The following is a 17362-nucleotide window of genomic DNA, read 5'->3' on the forward strand; positions in this document are numbered from 1 at the left end:
TGAAGTTGTCAAGCTGTCTGGGACCATTTTTTTTGGTCAGAAATCTTTGTGCTTTTTCATATTGCACAGGTGTTTGTTCAACATGCTGTAGAAAGCAATATTATATTCAGTGACTGGATATACTAGGGAGGTGTAGAGAGGAAACATCCCATTCATACCCTATTTTATCATGTTTGTTAACCAAGGTAGTAAAATGATTCACAGAGGATCATTTCAGCCATGGCCTAGGGATGATTTATACTTGTCCACAATAAATAGTATACAATACACATTAAAATATATAGTTTTACACTGTTTAACAGTGCTGGAGCAATGACACTGCCATTAAAAAACATTAAGACAATGTGACATATTACAGTGCATTGCAATTCTTCTAACTGATGGAATGAACTCATACAAATGAGAGAGGTAAAGAATGGAAAGTCTGAAGTACGAACAGTGTTCAGTCTAACAGAGGGGCTCCCAGTGGGAGTGGATATGTACCAGGGCTCAGCTCTGAACCTACTGCTGTTCATACTGGTGATGGACAACATTAGCAAATAGGTCAGAGGAGACAGATCAACAATGTTGCTGTATGTCGATGATGTGGCATTATAGGCAGAGTCTGAGCAAGAACTTCAGCAAAGGATAGGGGAATGGAAAGCAAAACTGAAGACACATGAGATGAAACTGAGTACAGATAAGACAGTGGTAATGGCAGCAAATTGGGGAAATCTGAAGAAGCTGAGAATTGAGGTAGAAGGGAAGATTGTGGAACAAGTTACTAACTTCAAGTATCCAGGAGTAGTGGTTGAGGAAAAGGGAAGTCTGAAAGAAGAGGTCAAAGCTAGAATCAGAGGGGCTGCATCCAACTGGCATAGATTGTCGGGTATAGTGTATGACAGAATGCCAAAGAAGCTGAGAAGTAAGGTGTACAAAACAGTTGAGCAACCAGTACAAGTGTATGGTACAGAAACCTGAGCAATTAAGGCAGAGCAGATGAGGAAGCTAGACACTGTGGGGCAGATGAAGAAATGAGGACATAAGAGCAGAAGCCAAATTAGCTCCAATTGCAGAAAAGTTCAAAGAGAACAGGTTATGGTGGTCTGGACACATGCAGAAAAGCTGAAGACAATCTGGTGAAGAAGATTTGGGACAGACAGGAAGAAGTTAAGAAGAAACAAGGGCAAGCAGCAAACAGGTGGATGGATCGTGAGAGGGATCTGCAACAGCCAGGCATGACTGTTGAAGAAGGCAGAAGTGTGGCATTGAATCGAGAGTGATGGTGACCCCATGTAGAAAATGGGGAAAAAGGGGGGTTGATAATGAGGTAAAAAATATAAAGCTAGACATAGATGTAGACAGACAAAATGTGTGATGCAGAAATATGAGAGCTGAGTGCTGAGAATGATGTATCGTTTGAAGTTGGTGTAGATGTCCCAGTCTTAGGTATTTTAGGAGGTTTTGCTTGAATTCAACTTAAGATAAACATTTTAATGGCATTCCAGAGCTTGATAATTGATGGTATTCGATAGGAGCCCATTGAACACTGAAGGCATTATTGGAGATCTGGGGACACAGGTTGGCAGCAATCTTTCCTTCTGCCACCACATTCTGACCACAGTGGCAAAGTCCTTCTATGTGGCACATCTCATTACCAAGGGATTTGCATCCAGGAAGAAAGAGGTCATCATCTATCTCTACTCTTTCCTCATTAAGCCACTCATCGAATGTGATGCCCCATTTGGCATGTACCTCACTAGACACATGCAACAGCTGGAAGAGCCACAAGGATACCTCATGAAGAAAATCCTAGGCCTTAAACACATGTCCTACATGGACAGACTCAAAAAACTCCAGCTATTCACTGTCTCAGATCATCCACAAAGAGGTGATCTCTGCTTGACATATAAAGCCATGTCTGACCCAGCTCTGTTAGAAATGCTACATCTACAGAAATCTCAATCCCTCCACACCACATGTTCCAGAGACCTCAAATTCATTACCACAATCAACAGAACATGCTGGAGGGACAGGTTCATAACCCAGAGACTGTCCATGCTCTGGAATAGACTTCCCATACATGTCAAGCAGAGCACCTCACTGCCCCTCTTCAAGAGAAATCTTGATGAGTGGATGGGAAATAGAAAGTTCATCCCAGGGATCACTCTAGTGACTCTACTTGATAGAGGCACTGTCAACTAACATCAGATGGCACAATGCCAGGGCACTTCTATGGCCTAGCTTGTAAAGGCTCCAGGGCCATTAGCTTAGTACACACCTATGAACCTATAATGAATGCATGGTCAGTAGAGGACTAAGGTATGTGTGCATCTTTGGAATACTGCTGCATTGTTAGCAAACAAACATGCTGTTGGTGCACAGTACTGTTAATGCTCTAGGTTTAAGGGAGGAGGGTATTACAGGAGGTTTGTGAAGGACTGAAAGTGGGAGGAGATTCTCTCCCTCTCTCCCTTCTACACAGGAAGCCATTTGGCAAATAAGTCCAGTTTACAGAGGAAGGAAAATATAGTGGCATAACTTATTGGTAATATTTGTTAAATACTTGAGAGTTTTAGGTGTGGCATAATTTAGCGGGGAAGGCCAAACCCTGTGTTTGTAATATATTTTTGCCAATGAGTGTTTTCCTTTCAGGGGTTAGAAAGTGGAAGATTTGTGGCAGCTGTAGAAGGTTGAGTAAATTGTTGCCCCTAGGTTATTACTGCATATGGACATTATTAGAGAGGGACCCAGCATTGTTATAAGTAACTGAAGCATAAAGGGTGGAAATATTTCTAAGTTTTTGTGGGATGTCAAAGGGCCCTACTTGGTTCGTTTTCGTATTCTGTGTAAGCTGTTTGCAGTTTAACCTGGAGTTCATTTAAAATAATGTGCAGGTTGTCTAGAAAAGCTTTTGTGATTTGGGACAGATTCAAACAGTGTTACATCATCTGCATATACAATTAAACTGGCTAGCACAAGGTTAAAGGGAAGGTGGTTATCAAACATGAAAAAAGCACTGGACTTAGAATTCAGCCTTGAGACACACATGAGAAAGTACTGTGGAAGGGCAATAACATGTTGTTTGACCAAACAGTAAAAGTTTGATCCAAAAGATGGTTTGAGAACCCTTTCATATAGATGGACAAAAACTTGAGGTTGCTAGAAAGTTTGAGCAGTGTATGGTTAATACAGTTAACCGTTTTAGTTAAGTCAATAAATAGAGGCCCTGTCAGGTTACCTTTCTTAGTGTATCTAAGTATTAGTAAGTGTGAATAAGCAGTCTGCATATCTCTTTAATAAATCCACATTAACGAGAGAGTAAGATATTGTATTGGTACAGGAAGTCTGTAATTCAGATATAAACAACTCTTACAAGAACTTTGATGAGCTGTGGTAGAACTGAGACTGATTTAATTCATTTGGGACTCTGTGGTAGAACAGAGACTGATTTAATTCATTTGGGACTCTGAAGGCTAATGGCATATTCCATGGACTAGAAAAACTGTATGTGAGGGAGAGGTTTAAAAGGTATTGAAATTACACAGCTATTACATTAGCACAATTAGCTTAGTAGTTTATTTATAATAAATCTTGAAAAGTGGAAAGGAGAGGTACTACATGGGGAGATGTGGAGGATAGTAGTAGAAGAAATTTGGAAAAAGAGAGAGAATTTGAAAAATCTTCAGAGTGAATGGTGTAGGTTGGTTTGTTTACCTTAGTAGAACCTGCTTAACTTTTATCAACATATTTCTTGGGTTCATAAAGGTCTTTTGTGATCATTATGCATGTAAAAATTTTTTAGACTCCTAATGTCCCTTTATTGCTCGAGTATATTAAGGTGATACAAGGTGCATGATCCTGTGTGGAAAGTTTCCAAGTTTCCCAAGCAAAGTCTTTTTGGCTTACAAGTGACTTTAGTTTGCTAATCATTTGTCAATGGTATTTGTAGATAAAACCTGTTTTGAAGGCTTGGGGATATTTTGGTTAGAAAGGGAGTATCAGAATGGTCACAAGACGTTTGAAAGATGTCTGACCAGTAAACTGGGTTTAAAGCATTGCGGAGATGTTGCATATTAATGGAGGATTACCTGTATAAGTAATAATGGACTGGTGGTAGGTTTTTCTTTTGTAAGTAGGAGAACTGATATTAAGTGAACACATTTGTATAGAACAAACTTTATTATGTTTAATTAGTAATAAGGATGTCAAGGAGTATATGGCTATTAAAATATTGGTTAAGTAGGCTTCTTAAATGAAAATGATTAAGCACAGAAAGAAAGCCATTAGGTTTATTTATTTTATTTATTTGCAGTTGGTTTACCAGGATAGTCCATTGGGCCAAAAGAACCCGTTTTCAATGGAGTCCTGGGGAGAAAAGCTCAAAAAAATAGACATACAGACTAGGTACATACAATAGAGAAAGCTCTATAAGCAAACAAACATACTAGGTACATACAATAGATTACTAAAGATACTTATACAATTTTAAAAGAGAATACAGTCATTGAATTCACATTTGAGGTACTTTCCACTATGCAATCTTATAGAAGTAAGTAGAATAAATGTAGGGTGTGTTAGGGCTAAAGAGGTAGTTAATTTGTAGAAAGTAATTGTTTATGTAGGCATAGTTGAGTAATATAGGAATGAATGGGAGATGAAGAGTACCTTGTTTTTAAGATGGGTGGGAACAAGAGCATTCCCATAGGGACTTAAGATGTGTGTGAAGAGATTTTTTGAACATATAATGATTACTACTGGTACGAATGGATGGTGGGAGTGAGTTCCAAAGTCGTGCTAGGTTAAAGGATAGAAGGTTTTTACCTGGGGGACGAGTTGGTTTATGAACTTCTAATAGGTTTTGATTGTTTGACCTTAGGACTCTGTCAGGTAGGTGCAACGTAAAAGCAGAAGACAGGGAGGGACAAAAAGAGGGGTTATTAATGAGCTTATGGGCTAGGGTTAGCTGAATGAAGTTGAGCTGATGTGGAAGTTCAAGCCAATTAAGTTTTTGGAGAGAGGAACAGTGGTGGGTGGAGGACCTGTGACCATTAGCAAACTTGGCGATTTTGTTGTAGCAAGAGGAAAGTTGTTTCTTTAGAGAGGACTGAAGAGTAGTTAGGAGAGGTGATCCATAGAGAAGGGAGGGGATAAGGAAGGAAGAAGAGAGGGCGATTTTGGTGGTCTTTGTGAGGTATTGATTTTGACGGTAGAGCATGCCAAGTTTTTGGTGGGTTTTTTAAAATTTAGTTGTAGATGGGAGTTGAAATTAAGCTGGTTATCAATTTGGACACCTAGTAGCTTGGTTTCAGACACCAGTTCTAGGATTGAGTTGTTTTGGCTAGTAATGAAGAATGTGTTTGTATTGAAGGGAGTATTTTTGGAGGGGGTAAATACCATGAGTTTAGTTTTGGAGGCGTTAAGAGCTAGATGGTTTATTTTCATCCAGTGCTCCGTGATTGAGGAAAGCTTCTTGTGTGAGATTTTGAAGCTTAGAGGTAGATATGGCAGAGCAGATAATGGTAGAATCGTCAGCGTATTGGATGATGTTAGAGAATGGGATAGATTTGTGAAAATCATTTATAAATATGTTGAAGAGAAGAGGACCAAGTATAGAGCCTTGGGGAACTCCGGTGGGGGTGCTAAGAAAAGAGGAAGTGGCCTTTTTCCATTTTTACAGCTTCAGCTTAGTATCTGTTTGATAAGTAGCTGGAGAACCAGTTCACAGAGGAGGGAGAAAGGTTAAGTTTTGAAAGTTTTGTTAAGAGCAGACTGTGTGAGATAGTATCAAAAGCCTTAGAGAGGTCGAGTAGTAGTGTGGAGACAATTTGGCCAGAGTCGCGTGCTTTGTTTACGGTTTCAAGATAGGAGAGGAGGGCTGTCATGGTGCTATGATTTGGCCTAAAGCCGTGTTGTGTAGGTGTGAGAAGGTTATTCTCTAGAAGATGTGGTAGTAGTTGAAGTTGGATACACTTTTCTAGAAGCTTGGAAATGGGGGACAGGATAGCGATGGGATGGAAGTTGTTAACATTGCAGTTATTACCGCCTTTATATAGAGGGATGATAAAGGCTTGTTTCCAGAGTTGGGGCACAGTACATTCCAGGATTGAGCGGTTGATGAGAATGCTTATGGGATAGGCAATAGCTTCAGCAGCTATACTTAGGAAGTATGAGGGGATGTTATCAGGTGCATTTGTGCCAGGCTTCAATTTCTGAAGGAGTTTATTATAGAAATGGGTATAGGTTTTAATGAGAATAGAGCAGAGTGGAGAGGGAGAGTATTTGATGCTGGTAAGGAAGATGAGGAAGTTAGAGTAGGAGAAGAGTTGGGGGATATAGAGTGAGTAGATGGGAAAGTGGAAGGAGGAAAAGTGCAGGGTGGATTCTTGGCAGGAGAGGGTGGGGGTATTGGATGGTGAGGTAGAAGTAGGAAAAGAGGAAGTTAGTTTACTAATGGATTCAATGAAGAAGGAGTTAAATTGAGTGGCCAAATCTAAATCTGGGGCATTTGGGTCAGGGGTAGGGGTGTGTGGTTTGCTGGGGTTTAGGAGGGTGGAGATTCCTTTCCAGAATTTCTGTGGATTTGTTTTATTATTGTTTTGGAGGGTAAAGAAGTAATTTTGTCTGTCAGAGATAGTAAGCTTTTTTGCTTTGTTTCGAAGGGTTCTGTATTCAGTGTGGGATTCAGGGGTCTTTCTTTTCTGATAGAATGCCCAGGCTTTATCTCTAAGGCGCATGGTTGCTAATGTGTTTTTGGTAAGCCAGGGGGCAGAATTATTTTTTATTCTTTTTGTCCTTAAGGGGGCTAGAGAATCTAATACTTTTAGGAATGTAGAATTAAAGTGGGAGACTGCGTCTTCTAAGGATAGTGTCCTTAGATTGTTCCAGTTAATTGCATTTAGAGAATCTAAAAAGGTTGTTGGGTTAAAATTTTTGTGGTTGCGGGTAGTAATATAATTGTGGGGGTGATGAGATATACAGGGGAGTCGATGGGTGAAAGTGGGCATATGATCACTTAGAGCGTCTGGAAGAGTGCCACTATCAGAATAATAGTGGGGATGTGAAACTAGGATCCAGTCTAGTATACTGCCACAGGAGAGGTTTTTTGATGGACGTGTTACTTTGTTGATTAGCTGGGAAAAGTTATATAGGTTAATGTTAAGGGGGTTAGTTGGAGATTGTATGGAGGTCCAGTTGATATTTACATCACCTAAGATTATGGTTTCATTACTAATGTTATTGGAGAGCCAGGAGAGGATATCTTCTAATGTAGAGATATTGTCCCCTGGGGGGATGTAGAGGGATGCAAGACATATGTGTTTATGCTTATTGACTTGAAGGAGAGTGAGGAGTAATTCAGCGTTGTTGAGTGTGGGATAGGTTTGTCATAGGGAGTAATTAACAAGGAAGTTGAAAATATGAGAGCTACACCGCCGCCTTTTTTGTGGGACCTGTCCTTTCTAATGATAGAGTAGTTTGGTGGAATTATTTCAGACTCTTTTATATGAGGTTTTAGCCATGTTTCTGAGATAGATAGGATGTCAGGTTTATTATGTGTGAGCCAGGCATGGAGGGTTGCTATTTTATTGACTATGCTTTGGGAGTTTAATGAAGTGAGTAATAGAGGCTTGCGCATGGGGGTGGAGGTAGAGGGGCCTGGGTTTGGATGGATATCACCAGATAAGAGACTGGTAACTAGATGAAGGATATGGCTAGAGAGGCAATTTAGCAGTTTAGAAAAAGGATTAGGTAGTGTTGTGATGGAAAAAGGATTTCTGGTGGTTATGGGGATGTAGGGTTTGTGGGAAGTGAGTACTTTGTAGGAGAAGGATAGGAGGTGTTTTATAGGAAATAGATGGGGAGAGATAGATGAGTGTGAATGTGAGGGGGGGATTTAGATGGTAAGTTATGTGATAGAGTTGTGTGTGGTGGCAGGTACTGGGTTGGGTGAGGTAGTGAAGATAGGAAAGTTTAAGAAGTAGTAGTAGTAGAATAGTGATGGATGAGGGTTTTAAAAGCATGTTGATTAAGGCTGTTCTGTGGATAGAAGGCTATAATTGAATTAAGTATGTATTTAAAGAGTATTATAGTAGGACGTGATGTACAAAGCTTGAATTGTAGTGGGGGGCGTGGTGTTAAGAAGGAGGGTAGAAGTGGTAGAGGATGGTGGAAAGGGAAGAGATGATCAGTTATCAGAGTTAAAGTGTAAATTTAGAGTCAGGTAGTGTAACTCAGTAGTGGGTGTGGTAACAAGGAGGTGATTAGGAGATACTGGGTGTGTTCAGAGTGTTTGAGGTTGATTGGTGTAGGGAGGAAGTGGGTGTGGTAATGAGAGGAATATAGCTAGGAGTGCTGGGGGCGGGTGGAAATTGGGGGCAGGGTAGGGGAGTGGAGTGAGCCCGTAGGACGAACGGAGCGGGAAATATCAGGAGAAGGATGAAGCCAATCAGTGGAGCATAGATTGCAGGAAAGTAAGCTGTAACAGGGTAAGTAAGAGTTCTAGATATTCTAGATGTTCTAGGTTATTCTGAAAAGAGCCAAGGAAGTTAATGTTGAAGTCTCTTGTAATAAATGTATTATTTTAACAGCTGAATGCAGTTTGCTTAGTAGGTTTTTGATGTCCACCAACAAGGCAGAGGGAAGATAATAGACTAACATAATTGTTAGCATGCACTTCATAGGCAGATAGACAACAACTATGATCTGATTTGGACAATGTTCGTTTGTAATGAAAAATATGTACTACAGTTTTATAATCATTTAAATTAACTAGTAGTACGTATCAACCTCCTTTCCTTCTACCTGACCAATCAAGGTGTAATCTAAATTTAGGGAAGGGAGGTTGGATGTTAGTTGCCAATTGTCTCAGGCATATTTCACAAACAGCAATTATGCCCATGTTACAGCACAGTAACCATGTGTGAACTTGTTCAGATTTAGTATTTATTTCATCAAAGTAAACTAATATTTAGCCTCACATAAGACAAAGAAGTGATGGCTAAGTTAGTAGTAGCAGGATAATGACTGTTGAAAGATCATAGGTTTATTTCTGTAGTGCATGGTAATATTATAGTAACCTGCATGACTGAAAGATGATATCTAAATAGTATAATTTTATAAGAAGAAATTAGATAACTGCAGTCTCTTTTTATGTGAGAGAAGCATTTAGTATGATAGCATCTAAGTGCAGGGTGATAAAGTGCTATCAAGGGAGGCTCAACTAGGCCACCCCAAAACCTTGCTCACATTCAGACCCATCAGCACCAGTCCTTTCCCAAATCCCTAGTTTTGTGATCAGTCTTTAGGGGACTGCACATAAATTTTGTAACCCAAGTATTTTTTTTCCAAAATGTGACATTGTGTTTTTCTTTACATTAAAAGCAAGGTTATTGTTATTGCACTAACACTATACATTACTAGTCCTCCTTGCAGTCCCCCATCCTCATATTGGGAAATATTATCCAACATATAGCCGTCTGCATATTTTGTCACAGCTATTGCAATACAATGAATAACTATGTTTTTCTGCCATGTTTTGGTAGCTAAATTAAATAGATTGCTTGGTTTTCTTGCAATATACTGGATAACACTTTTTGAAAAGTCATATTTATTTTAATTTAATAGCGAAAGACAATGTGAATTTGTTTTAATAGCGATTTCTGAATTATATTTCCACTTCTGCCTGTTGCTTCCCCATGCTTTCCTGTTTTAACATTGTTGATATTGTTTGTCTTGAAAATGTTTAATTTCTGCAGTGTCTGGCCAAGATTGTGGTGGAAAAGGATCCAACGGCCAGTTGATATACCTGATTAGGAAATACAACAAAATAAAATTAGTACAACTATACAAACACTGAAAAAAATAATGTTTCAGTTACAGATATTCAACACACATTCAGTTCAATAGTTTGTTTTTAATTATAAGAAATGCGTTTGCATGCATGCATGTATGTGTGTGTGTGTGTGTGTGTGTGTGTGTGTGTGTGTGTGTGTGTGTGTGTGTGTGTGTGTGTGTACAGGAGTCTCCATCTGGATAACGTATTCAGAAAAGGAGAAGACAGAAAAAAACAGGCACTGATCAAAGGACAAAGGCTCAGTTTCAAATAGCATCTTCTAGTAGAAGGGGGCATTTAATTATTAGCCAGGGAAGTCATTTACTAGTTGCCTGAGGTTTTTAAGAAACTCCATATGAAAATGACAAGGCAAGTATTACATTAGCATATGTGTGCCCAATTTTATTGAAGGGAACAGGCTGCACTTCTATTCCTAAGTGATTTTTTCAGGTATTAGTAAAATTAGAAAGAACACTTCAAGCTGTTCTTAGCTGTCCAAATGCCGACTGAAAAAGAAAAAAAAAAGAGAGAAAGTTATTTTTTTATTGAGTAGATTTCCTGAATAAGCTGATTTAGAGTTGATGAAAATATCCGCCAATTATTAGTATACCTGGAGCTATGTTCTCATGAAACTTAGCTCCATTATTTTAGTCTAGTTCTGATCCTCCATTCCTTTTTCTGTCTGTATTTTTCTTTTAACTCGTATGTCAGTGAGTGGCAGTATGAAAATTGATAACTCTGAGAAAATTACATTACTAACAATTAAAAGGTGCAACAAACAGAAATTGTTCAGACACTTGTTCTAAATATCTTGGGTCAGTTATTCTTCTTGTGAAATATTTTATATCCAAATAATAGTGCTGTAAAGTAATTTGCACCCTGTAATGAATGACAACATCACTAAACATATTCCTGGTGTTATCATTCAATACTTTCTTATTCTGTTTGTATGAAAAATGTTTTTCCTACAAACATCACTTTTCTAGCATTTTGGTGTATATGGAATAATGCTGGAATGCATAAACTTCAATTTGTAAAATTAACAGATTATGAAACATTGTTTCTGAAGATATGCCAAGTTATCAGACTGTAATACACTTATGTTTTTAAAGGTCTGTAAACAATTTTAAAAGCAGCCCATAATTTCAGTAGTCAGTCTGTTAAGACTGCCAATGAACTTTAACAGTTTTTCTTGTATGTACTATTAAACTGTTAAGTGTTCGGATTATGAAAAGAAATTGCAGTATGTGACGATAAATACTTCTATGTATTTATATATACTTGTATACTTTGCTATACAGCTGATTTTATGATGCTGTTGTACAGTAATGTGAACTATTTTCAGAGGGACCCTGAAATACATTAGATTTATTGGAAGAGTCACTGAGCTACTGACTGACATTTGAAACTGCAGTAGAAATTTTAAAATTCAAATGGCAATAGTTTTGAAAAGTAAGTGAATGTTACTGGATGTATTTATTGACCTATCCAGTATAGGTTATTATACAGCTTGTAATGAGCCTTTTTCTGTTTCTCTTTATATAAACCTTTCCGGTGTTATGTTGCAACAGCTGTATCTCATTAGGTAGAGCTGCTTTTAATGTGCACTAAAGGGACTTGTATATACATACATATTACTGAAACTTTCAATTAGCACCACCTGTTACAGAAGAGAGCACATAAAAATGCTACCTGTTATTTTACACCCAGTTGCTTCATTTGCATCTCTATACTTCTTACAGGAAGGTAAGCTGTTTCCACTTTACTCCCAACACCACTTAATTTCCAACAGCTAACTAGGTCATCTTTAGATAGCTTGGGACTAATAACTTACTTTTTTACTCTATCTTTAGCAGACACTAAGCCTGAGAGAATTTTGCTAGAAAAAGGCCTTGGTTTAAATAATTTGTCTGTATGTACTTTCTTACACAATATAATGGAACAGAAATTGGTTGGTGCAACTGGGAATAGGAATGCATTTTCTAAAAAAAAAAAAAAAAAAAAATTTAATGTCCAGTGCATCTAGACTTAGGACAGAATAAGCCAGAATCAAGGAGATGTGAGATATATGACTGTCACTTTGAGTAGCCGTGTGAGGTGGATTACAGCTCAGAAACTGCTAGATGGTTTCCTGTTCAGTTCCATGATGACTGCAGACATGGATTGGAGTGTGCGAGGCAGTAATCGGTTCACTTAGTTGTAACAGCAATGCTCACATGTAAGAAGCTTGCTAGAACAAATTACGTTCTTGTATTTGAACCTCACTATAACAAGGTTACTTTTCTCTATGTTTCAGTATATAATCAGAGAGCTGCGTGTGTAATATAAAGGATCATGTTCAAGTCACCACTCGTAACTAATTTATGTGTTAAAGACATAGTTCTTGAAAAATTCACGTTGACACTTGACAGCATAGTGGAGAGAAACTCGAGAGTTGAATAGTGAGTGACAAGCTAGTTATGTTTGGAGAGAGACAATCAGAACTCTTTGTAGTGTATGCAGCTTTAGCCACACGGATTGTGCTACTAGTTACAAAAAAATAAAAAAAGTGTTAGGACTTTATAAAGGAATCCATTTTGAGCCAGATTAAGCAGTTGAGAAAATGTAACTTATGGTTTTGTTTTCCATGATGCAACTATTCATTTCTATCAAATGTTTTTTATCAGAATCTTGAGATATAAATGCTTGCTTCAACTATATTTTTAATTTAACAGGTGTTTATCCCTAAACTGAAAATGCAGATTTTTAGAGTAGTGCAGAAAAATGATCCTAACATCCATGGGGCAATGCACTGACAGGCATGAGTAATAAAACAGTTTATCAACCCATTAAAAGGCAGGATGGCAATAATGACTGTTTTAACACTGGTGGCATTCATTCTACTGCATAGTTTAGGGGGAATATCACTGCCTAACACACCAATACCTCTAAGGTATGTAGTCAGACATTCAGATCTTTGCTCACAATCAAGTTGTACCTTGAAACTTCAGTTTTATACTGAAATGGAGGAAGTAGGACTTTTATGGACGTCATTTCCAAAGTGTTATAATAATTCTTAAAGTGAAGTTTCAAAGCACTGTGATTTTATACGGTGTCATAATAAATATCTTTCCTTCTTTATTGTAGCTCCAGTCCTTTACCATTACTTCCCTTAAATCCAGCTCCATCCCATCTCACTCTGGTTCCAGAGACCCCACCACTTTGGTCAGAATAATGGCATGAATAAATAAATAAATACATGGATATATGCTTTGTCAACCTGATGAGTGAAATGGTCCTTCTCAGACCAATTTCAAAACCAGCCTGGACCACAGGACCAAGAGTAAATGCAATATATATGGATATGTTTAGTGCAAGTAGTCAATCAGCATTTTTCAGAATGAAACAAAAATAGCCATGTGAAGTTTACAAAGATAGCATGCTGACTATACTGTGACTGGAGATCAGGACTGAACCTTAACCCTTGGAGGTGTGAGGCAGAGGTCTCATTATGCCATTGCTTACATGTTGTGTAGCAGCTGTCTAACATCTGCCTCCTTTTGGAAACTCCTGATCACTCAAAGCAGTAATATGGCCCTTTACTAGTCTTACCCAACCTCTCAGTCATAAATTGTTCTACTACCATACAGAACAATATAAGAACTATGATAAAAGAAGTGCATCTCCATTCTTCTTAACTTTGGATGATTGTTAACGATATATATGAATCCTCCAAAATCAGTAAGGGTGCAAGTACATTAAAAATTCATTGCAGCAACATGTTGCTCAACAGGAACTGATTAAGGAACAAGAGGGCAGAAGTTAACATTCAGACTGAATATCATTAGAAAGATTAAGATATTCTGACTGCAGCAACATTTGCCACTGGCCACAGACACCTGGGATTGGGTCATCAAGCTTAATACAAAGACAATGATTCAGTACAAGTTACATGTCCACTGTGACATAGTGAGGTTACAATGTATAGGAGTGCTCAAGGAAAGTTATGCAGCTGAGAATGACTAAGTTACAACTTAATAAAGCATTTCCAAGTAGCAAGCTCTTCAGCTGATGAAACAAAAGGACCTTTGTCTGCCACTGCGGTGATGAGTACTATATGAGCATAGTCCGGGTTCCACCAGATTGGGTGGTGACAAAAGTAAAACAATGGCAAAAACAGAGGTTGTGACCTCGCATTTAGAGAGAACTAGGATTATGATGTAAAGCAAAAACAACACCGATTTTAGAATAACTGTTTTTAATTAGAGACACTGGTTATGTTTCATATATTAACGTATTTAATCACAAATAACACTATTGCATATAAACAATCGCAGTTTGTGTTATACATTCTATCTATAGAAACTTAGTGGCCTCTGTAATCTAAAAGTTATCAGCATGAAATTTCTAGTTGACATTTAGTCAAAACATTGATGGTTTTGTATTTCAGAATCTATTACTGAAACACAGCACATTTAATCCTGGCAGAAAATGAGGATATGAAACAACTGGACAATGAGAAATACTGTAGTAAATTAAAATACGTTTTTCTTTGGACACATAATACTGCATAAGGACTGCTAATCGTGTATTATTTCTTTTGCTTTGCATTGCTTTTCTTTCCTTTTTAGCAATCCTTGGCAATATTGTAGATGACTTAACACGATTATTTCTACAAGGGACATTAGATGTCAACTATTGTCTGCAGTTATGTTAAACTTTTTCTTAAACATCGCTGCTGTAGCTTAAAACCTTTTAGACTTTCTTTCTTGCCTTTTTACGTTCTGCATTAATTTATTAACCATTGCTTATCACTATCTCAATTTTAATTTCTCTGGCTCCATTCTTCTGGGCTTTCCTCCTACTATACAACTGACCCGAGTTCCTCCTGTGGGGCAACAGCCAGGGTAAGACTCCTCTGACCCATTTGTCTCTTGCCTGGGGCAGGAGCTTAAGCAGATCATTCATCCTCCTCTGAGGTGAGAGTTGGGTGTTCGAAGGGGAACTGCTCTGCCATCCTATAAGGTACCTCATCTTTTACTAGTGTTAGCCCTCCCTAGGGCAGCTAGACATCTATAATTACTGCTTCCTGGGTAAATGTCACATACACACACACTCTCCTACAGCTACAATGCAGGACGGATGTCATATGGCCTGTAATCATGCCTGCGGTACCCAAACCTTGGGGAATAGGTTATCTGGAATGGTTTCAGAAAACCATGTTACTTTACTGCAGTCAGAAATAGTTTTCCATGATGCAGAAATCACTTATAGTAATATCACTTGACTAATATACCTTCACGGTCTGTGAGTAGCATGACATTTTTTCACAAGTGGCTGTCATGTTCAGAGTACAACCTTTAAACAGAGATTGTAGAAATATTAGCAGACGCTTGACATTTTTTCTTGTAGAGTCACTGGCTTTGCCCTTCCAAACAGAGCATGGGCATTTACCAGTTTATATATATATTTATATTACACACATGCACACACTGTGCTTGGAACCTTCTTTCCTTTCTGGATGGGCATAACTGTTTTTTTTTTTTTCAACAGTAACCACGAGCATAAAAATTATTCTGATTAAGACGTGTATTTTATTTGTCTTATACTGTATGGGACTCTGTGTTTTACCTAACATTTCTGAAATCGTCTGATTTTTTTAATAGACAGAATGCAGACCCTACATTTTTAGATGCTCTGTTAAGATAATATGTTCTGAAATAAGTAACACAGCTGTGCTGACTTGAGAAGATAGTTGTCTCTGCTACTTGATTTAACCTTTTACAGCACTACCTGAAACCTATCCAGAACTTGTTTCCGAATACACCCCTTCCCCCCAGGCTTTGAATAAATCTGCTGTGGTAAGATGTTAACATGTAATGTACTCTGGGCAAAAGGGTGGAGTCATTTGGTTTTTGTGGAGTTTTAAGCTTCTGTTCACACCATCCATTCCTCCTAAACACACCCCTACCAACAGGGGACCAGCCAGAGGAAAAGAAAAGTTTTTATCAGTGCTACTTTGAGTTAGGAAGTAATCTAGACACAGCTGCATGTGGTAACAGTTACAGCCCAAACTGAATGTATCATTTCATCTCTATTTAAGAAGAATGGATTCACTACATCATCAAAGTCACTTCAAAAAGATTTAATTCAAAGACAGCAGTGAACTGGCAAGGAAGTTATTTCTTCTTAAAATGCAGTCTTGCTTTAAACAGATTTCTTAAAGGAAATGAAATAAGTTCAAATCATTGGGAAGAATGGACATATGAAGTTTAAAAGTTGTACTGAAAGCAACAAGCCTGAATCTGAAATCCAGATGGACAAGTTGTGACAATTTACTTTGAACAAACTACAACTTTATTTTTCAGTAGTCAACGAAATGAAGACAGCTCATCTCACCTGGACATTCTGAATGTGAATTTATTAAGCTGGCAATCTGGTTTCTTAGAGATCACCCACGCAGATTTTCTCTAAAGAGAACGTTTCAAGAAAGTAACCACTTTTCTCTGTTAAGAGTAGCTGGCAAACTTTAAAGACAACATTGCATCAAAGCTTTTACCGGAGAGGCGGTAGCTGCACCTTTCTGCCCTGAGTGGGGGTAGATTGCGGGGACTGAAGGCAAACCCTAACGGGACTCTTCCTGCCGGACAAAATACGTTTTAGATAGTTCCCTGCCCAGCGCCAGGATGTCTGGTTTTCTCCGGGTATGCTCGCTGATGATCTCCCTACTGAATGTCATTTACTGTTTGCCCCCGCCGTCTGGGGAAGGTGGTTCGACCCTCGCTGTAGTATTTGATGTCACCGGCTCAATGTATGACGATTTACAACAGGTAGTGGAAGGCGCATCTCGCATCCTGGAGAAGACACTGAGTAGTAGAGAAAAAGCCATTCACAACTTGGCACTTGTACCATTTCACGATCCAGGTAAATAATTGCCCCAATTTTCCTCAAGGAAAATTAAGGTGTGTCCCTTCTCAGCTACGGCATATTCTCACTGGTGTAGTTGATAATGTGTATTTAGGCTGCATTGTTCTTTCTAAAATGATTTTAGTACAGGCTGGTAAGGATAAGCAATAATGATAGACATTATAGTTACAGACTATATATTTTTTTATAAGACGGCTGTAGGTGTTTTGTTTTGTAATTGAATTGCACCGAAATAATCCGAAACTATTGCTGATAAACGGGAATTTGTCTTAAACCATTTTTTGCTTTGCTTCTCTAATCGATTTTCGCAGTAAGGCCATTACAGCTGTACCCGTAGGTGTGAAACAGGATAATAAAAAGTGGGAATTAGGAAGTAACAAGTCAGTGCAAAACTATTCTAAAAGAAATTGACAAAGGGCACTTTTTCTTTGGATACTGTGCTAGTAAAAATAAATTAAATAAAACAAAATGCTTTGTAAAAGTAACCATTTAAGAATATGTTGGTCTGCAACTAGGCTTATCATCTTTTCAAATGGCCAAAGTGGGACATTTTTGGTACAAACATCAGATTTTACAGGCCGACACATACCCACGGTCAGTACAAAAGTTAGAACTTAAATTTTTTGCCTAAATAAAAGCCTATTC

The 17362-nt window shown here is 38.2% G+C and overlaps 1 protein-coding gene across 2 annotated transcripts in view; it reads left to right on the plus strand.

Moving 5' to 3' along the window:
• The first annotated feature begins 15790 nt into the window (after positions 1 to 15790).
• The window catches only part of HMCN2 (hemicentin 2), a 2554053-nt gene continuing 2552481 nt past the window's right edge, over positions 15791 to 17362 (plus strand). The window contains exon 1 of one of the 2 annotated variants that reach the window (XM_044058392.1): positions 15791 to 16714. In XM_044058392.1, coding sequence (XP_043914327.1) covers positions 16477 to 16714 — 238 coding nt within the window. In that variant the 5' untranslated portion in view covers positions 15791 to 16476. The remainder of the gene's footprint in view (positions 16715 to 17362) is intronic. The other variant, XM_044058391.1, reaches the window with a different exon arrangement.

The sequence above is a fragment of the Protopterus annectens genome, chromosome 16.part0, assembly GCF_019279795.1.
Source record: "Protopterus annectens isolate FY-2018-M chromosome 16.part0, PAN1.0, whole genome shotgun sequence".
NCBI classification, from domain to species: domain Eukaryota; kingdom Metazoa; phylum Chordata; order Ceratodontiformes; family Protopteridae; genus Protopterus; species Protopterus annectens.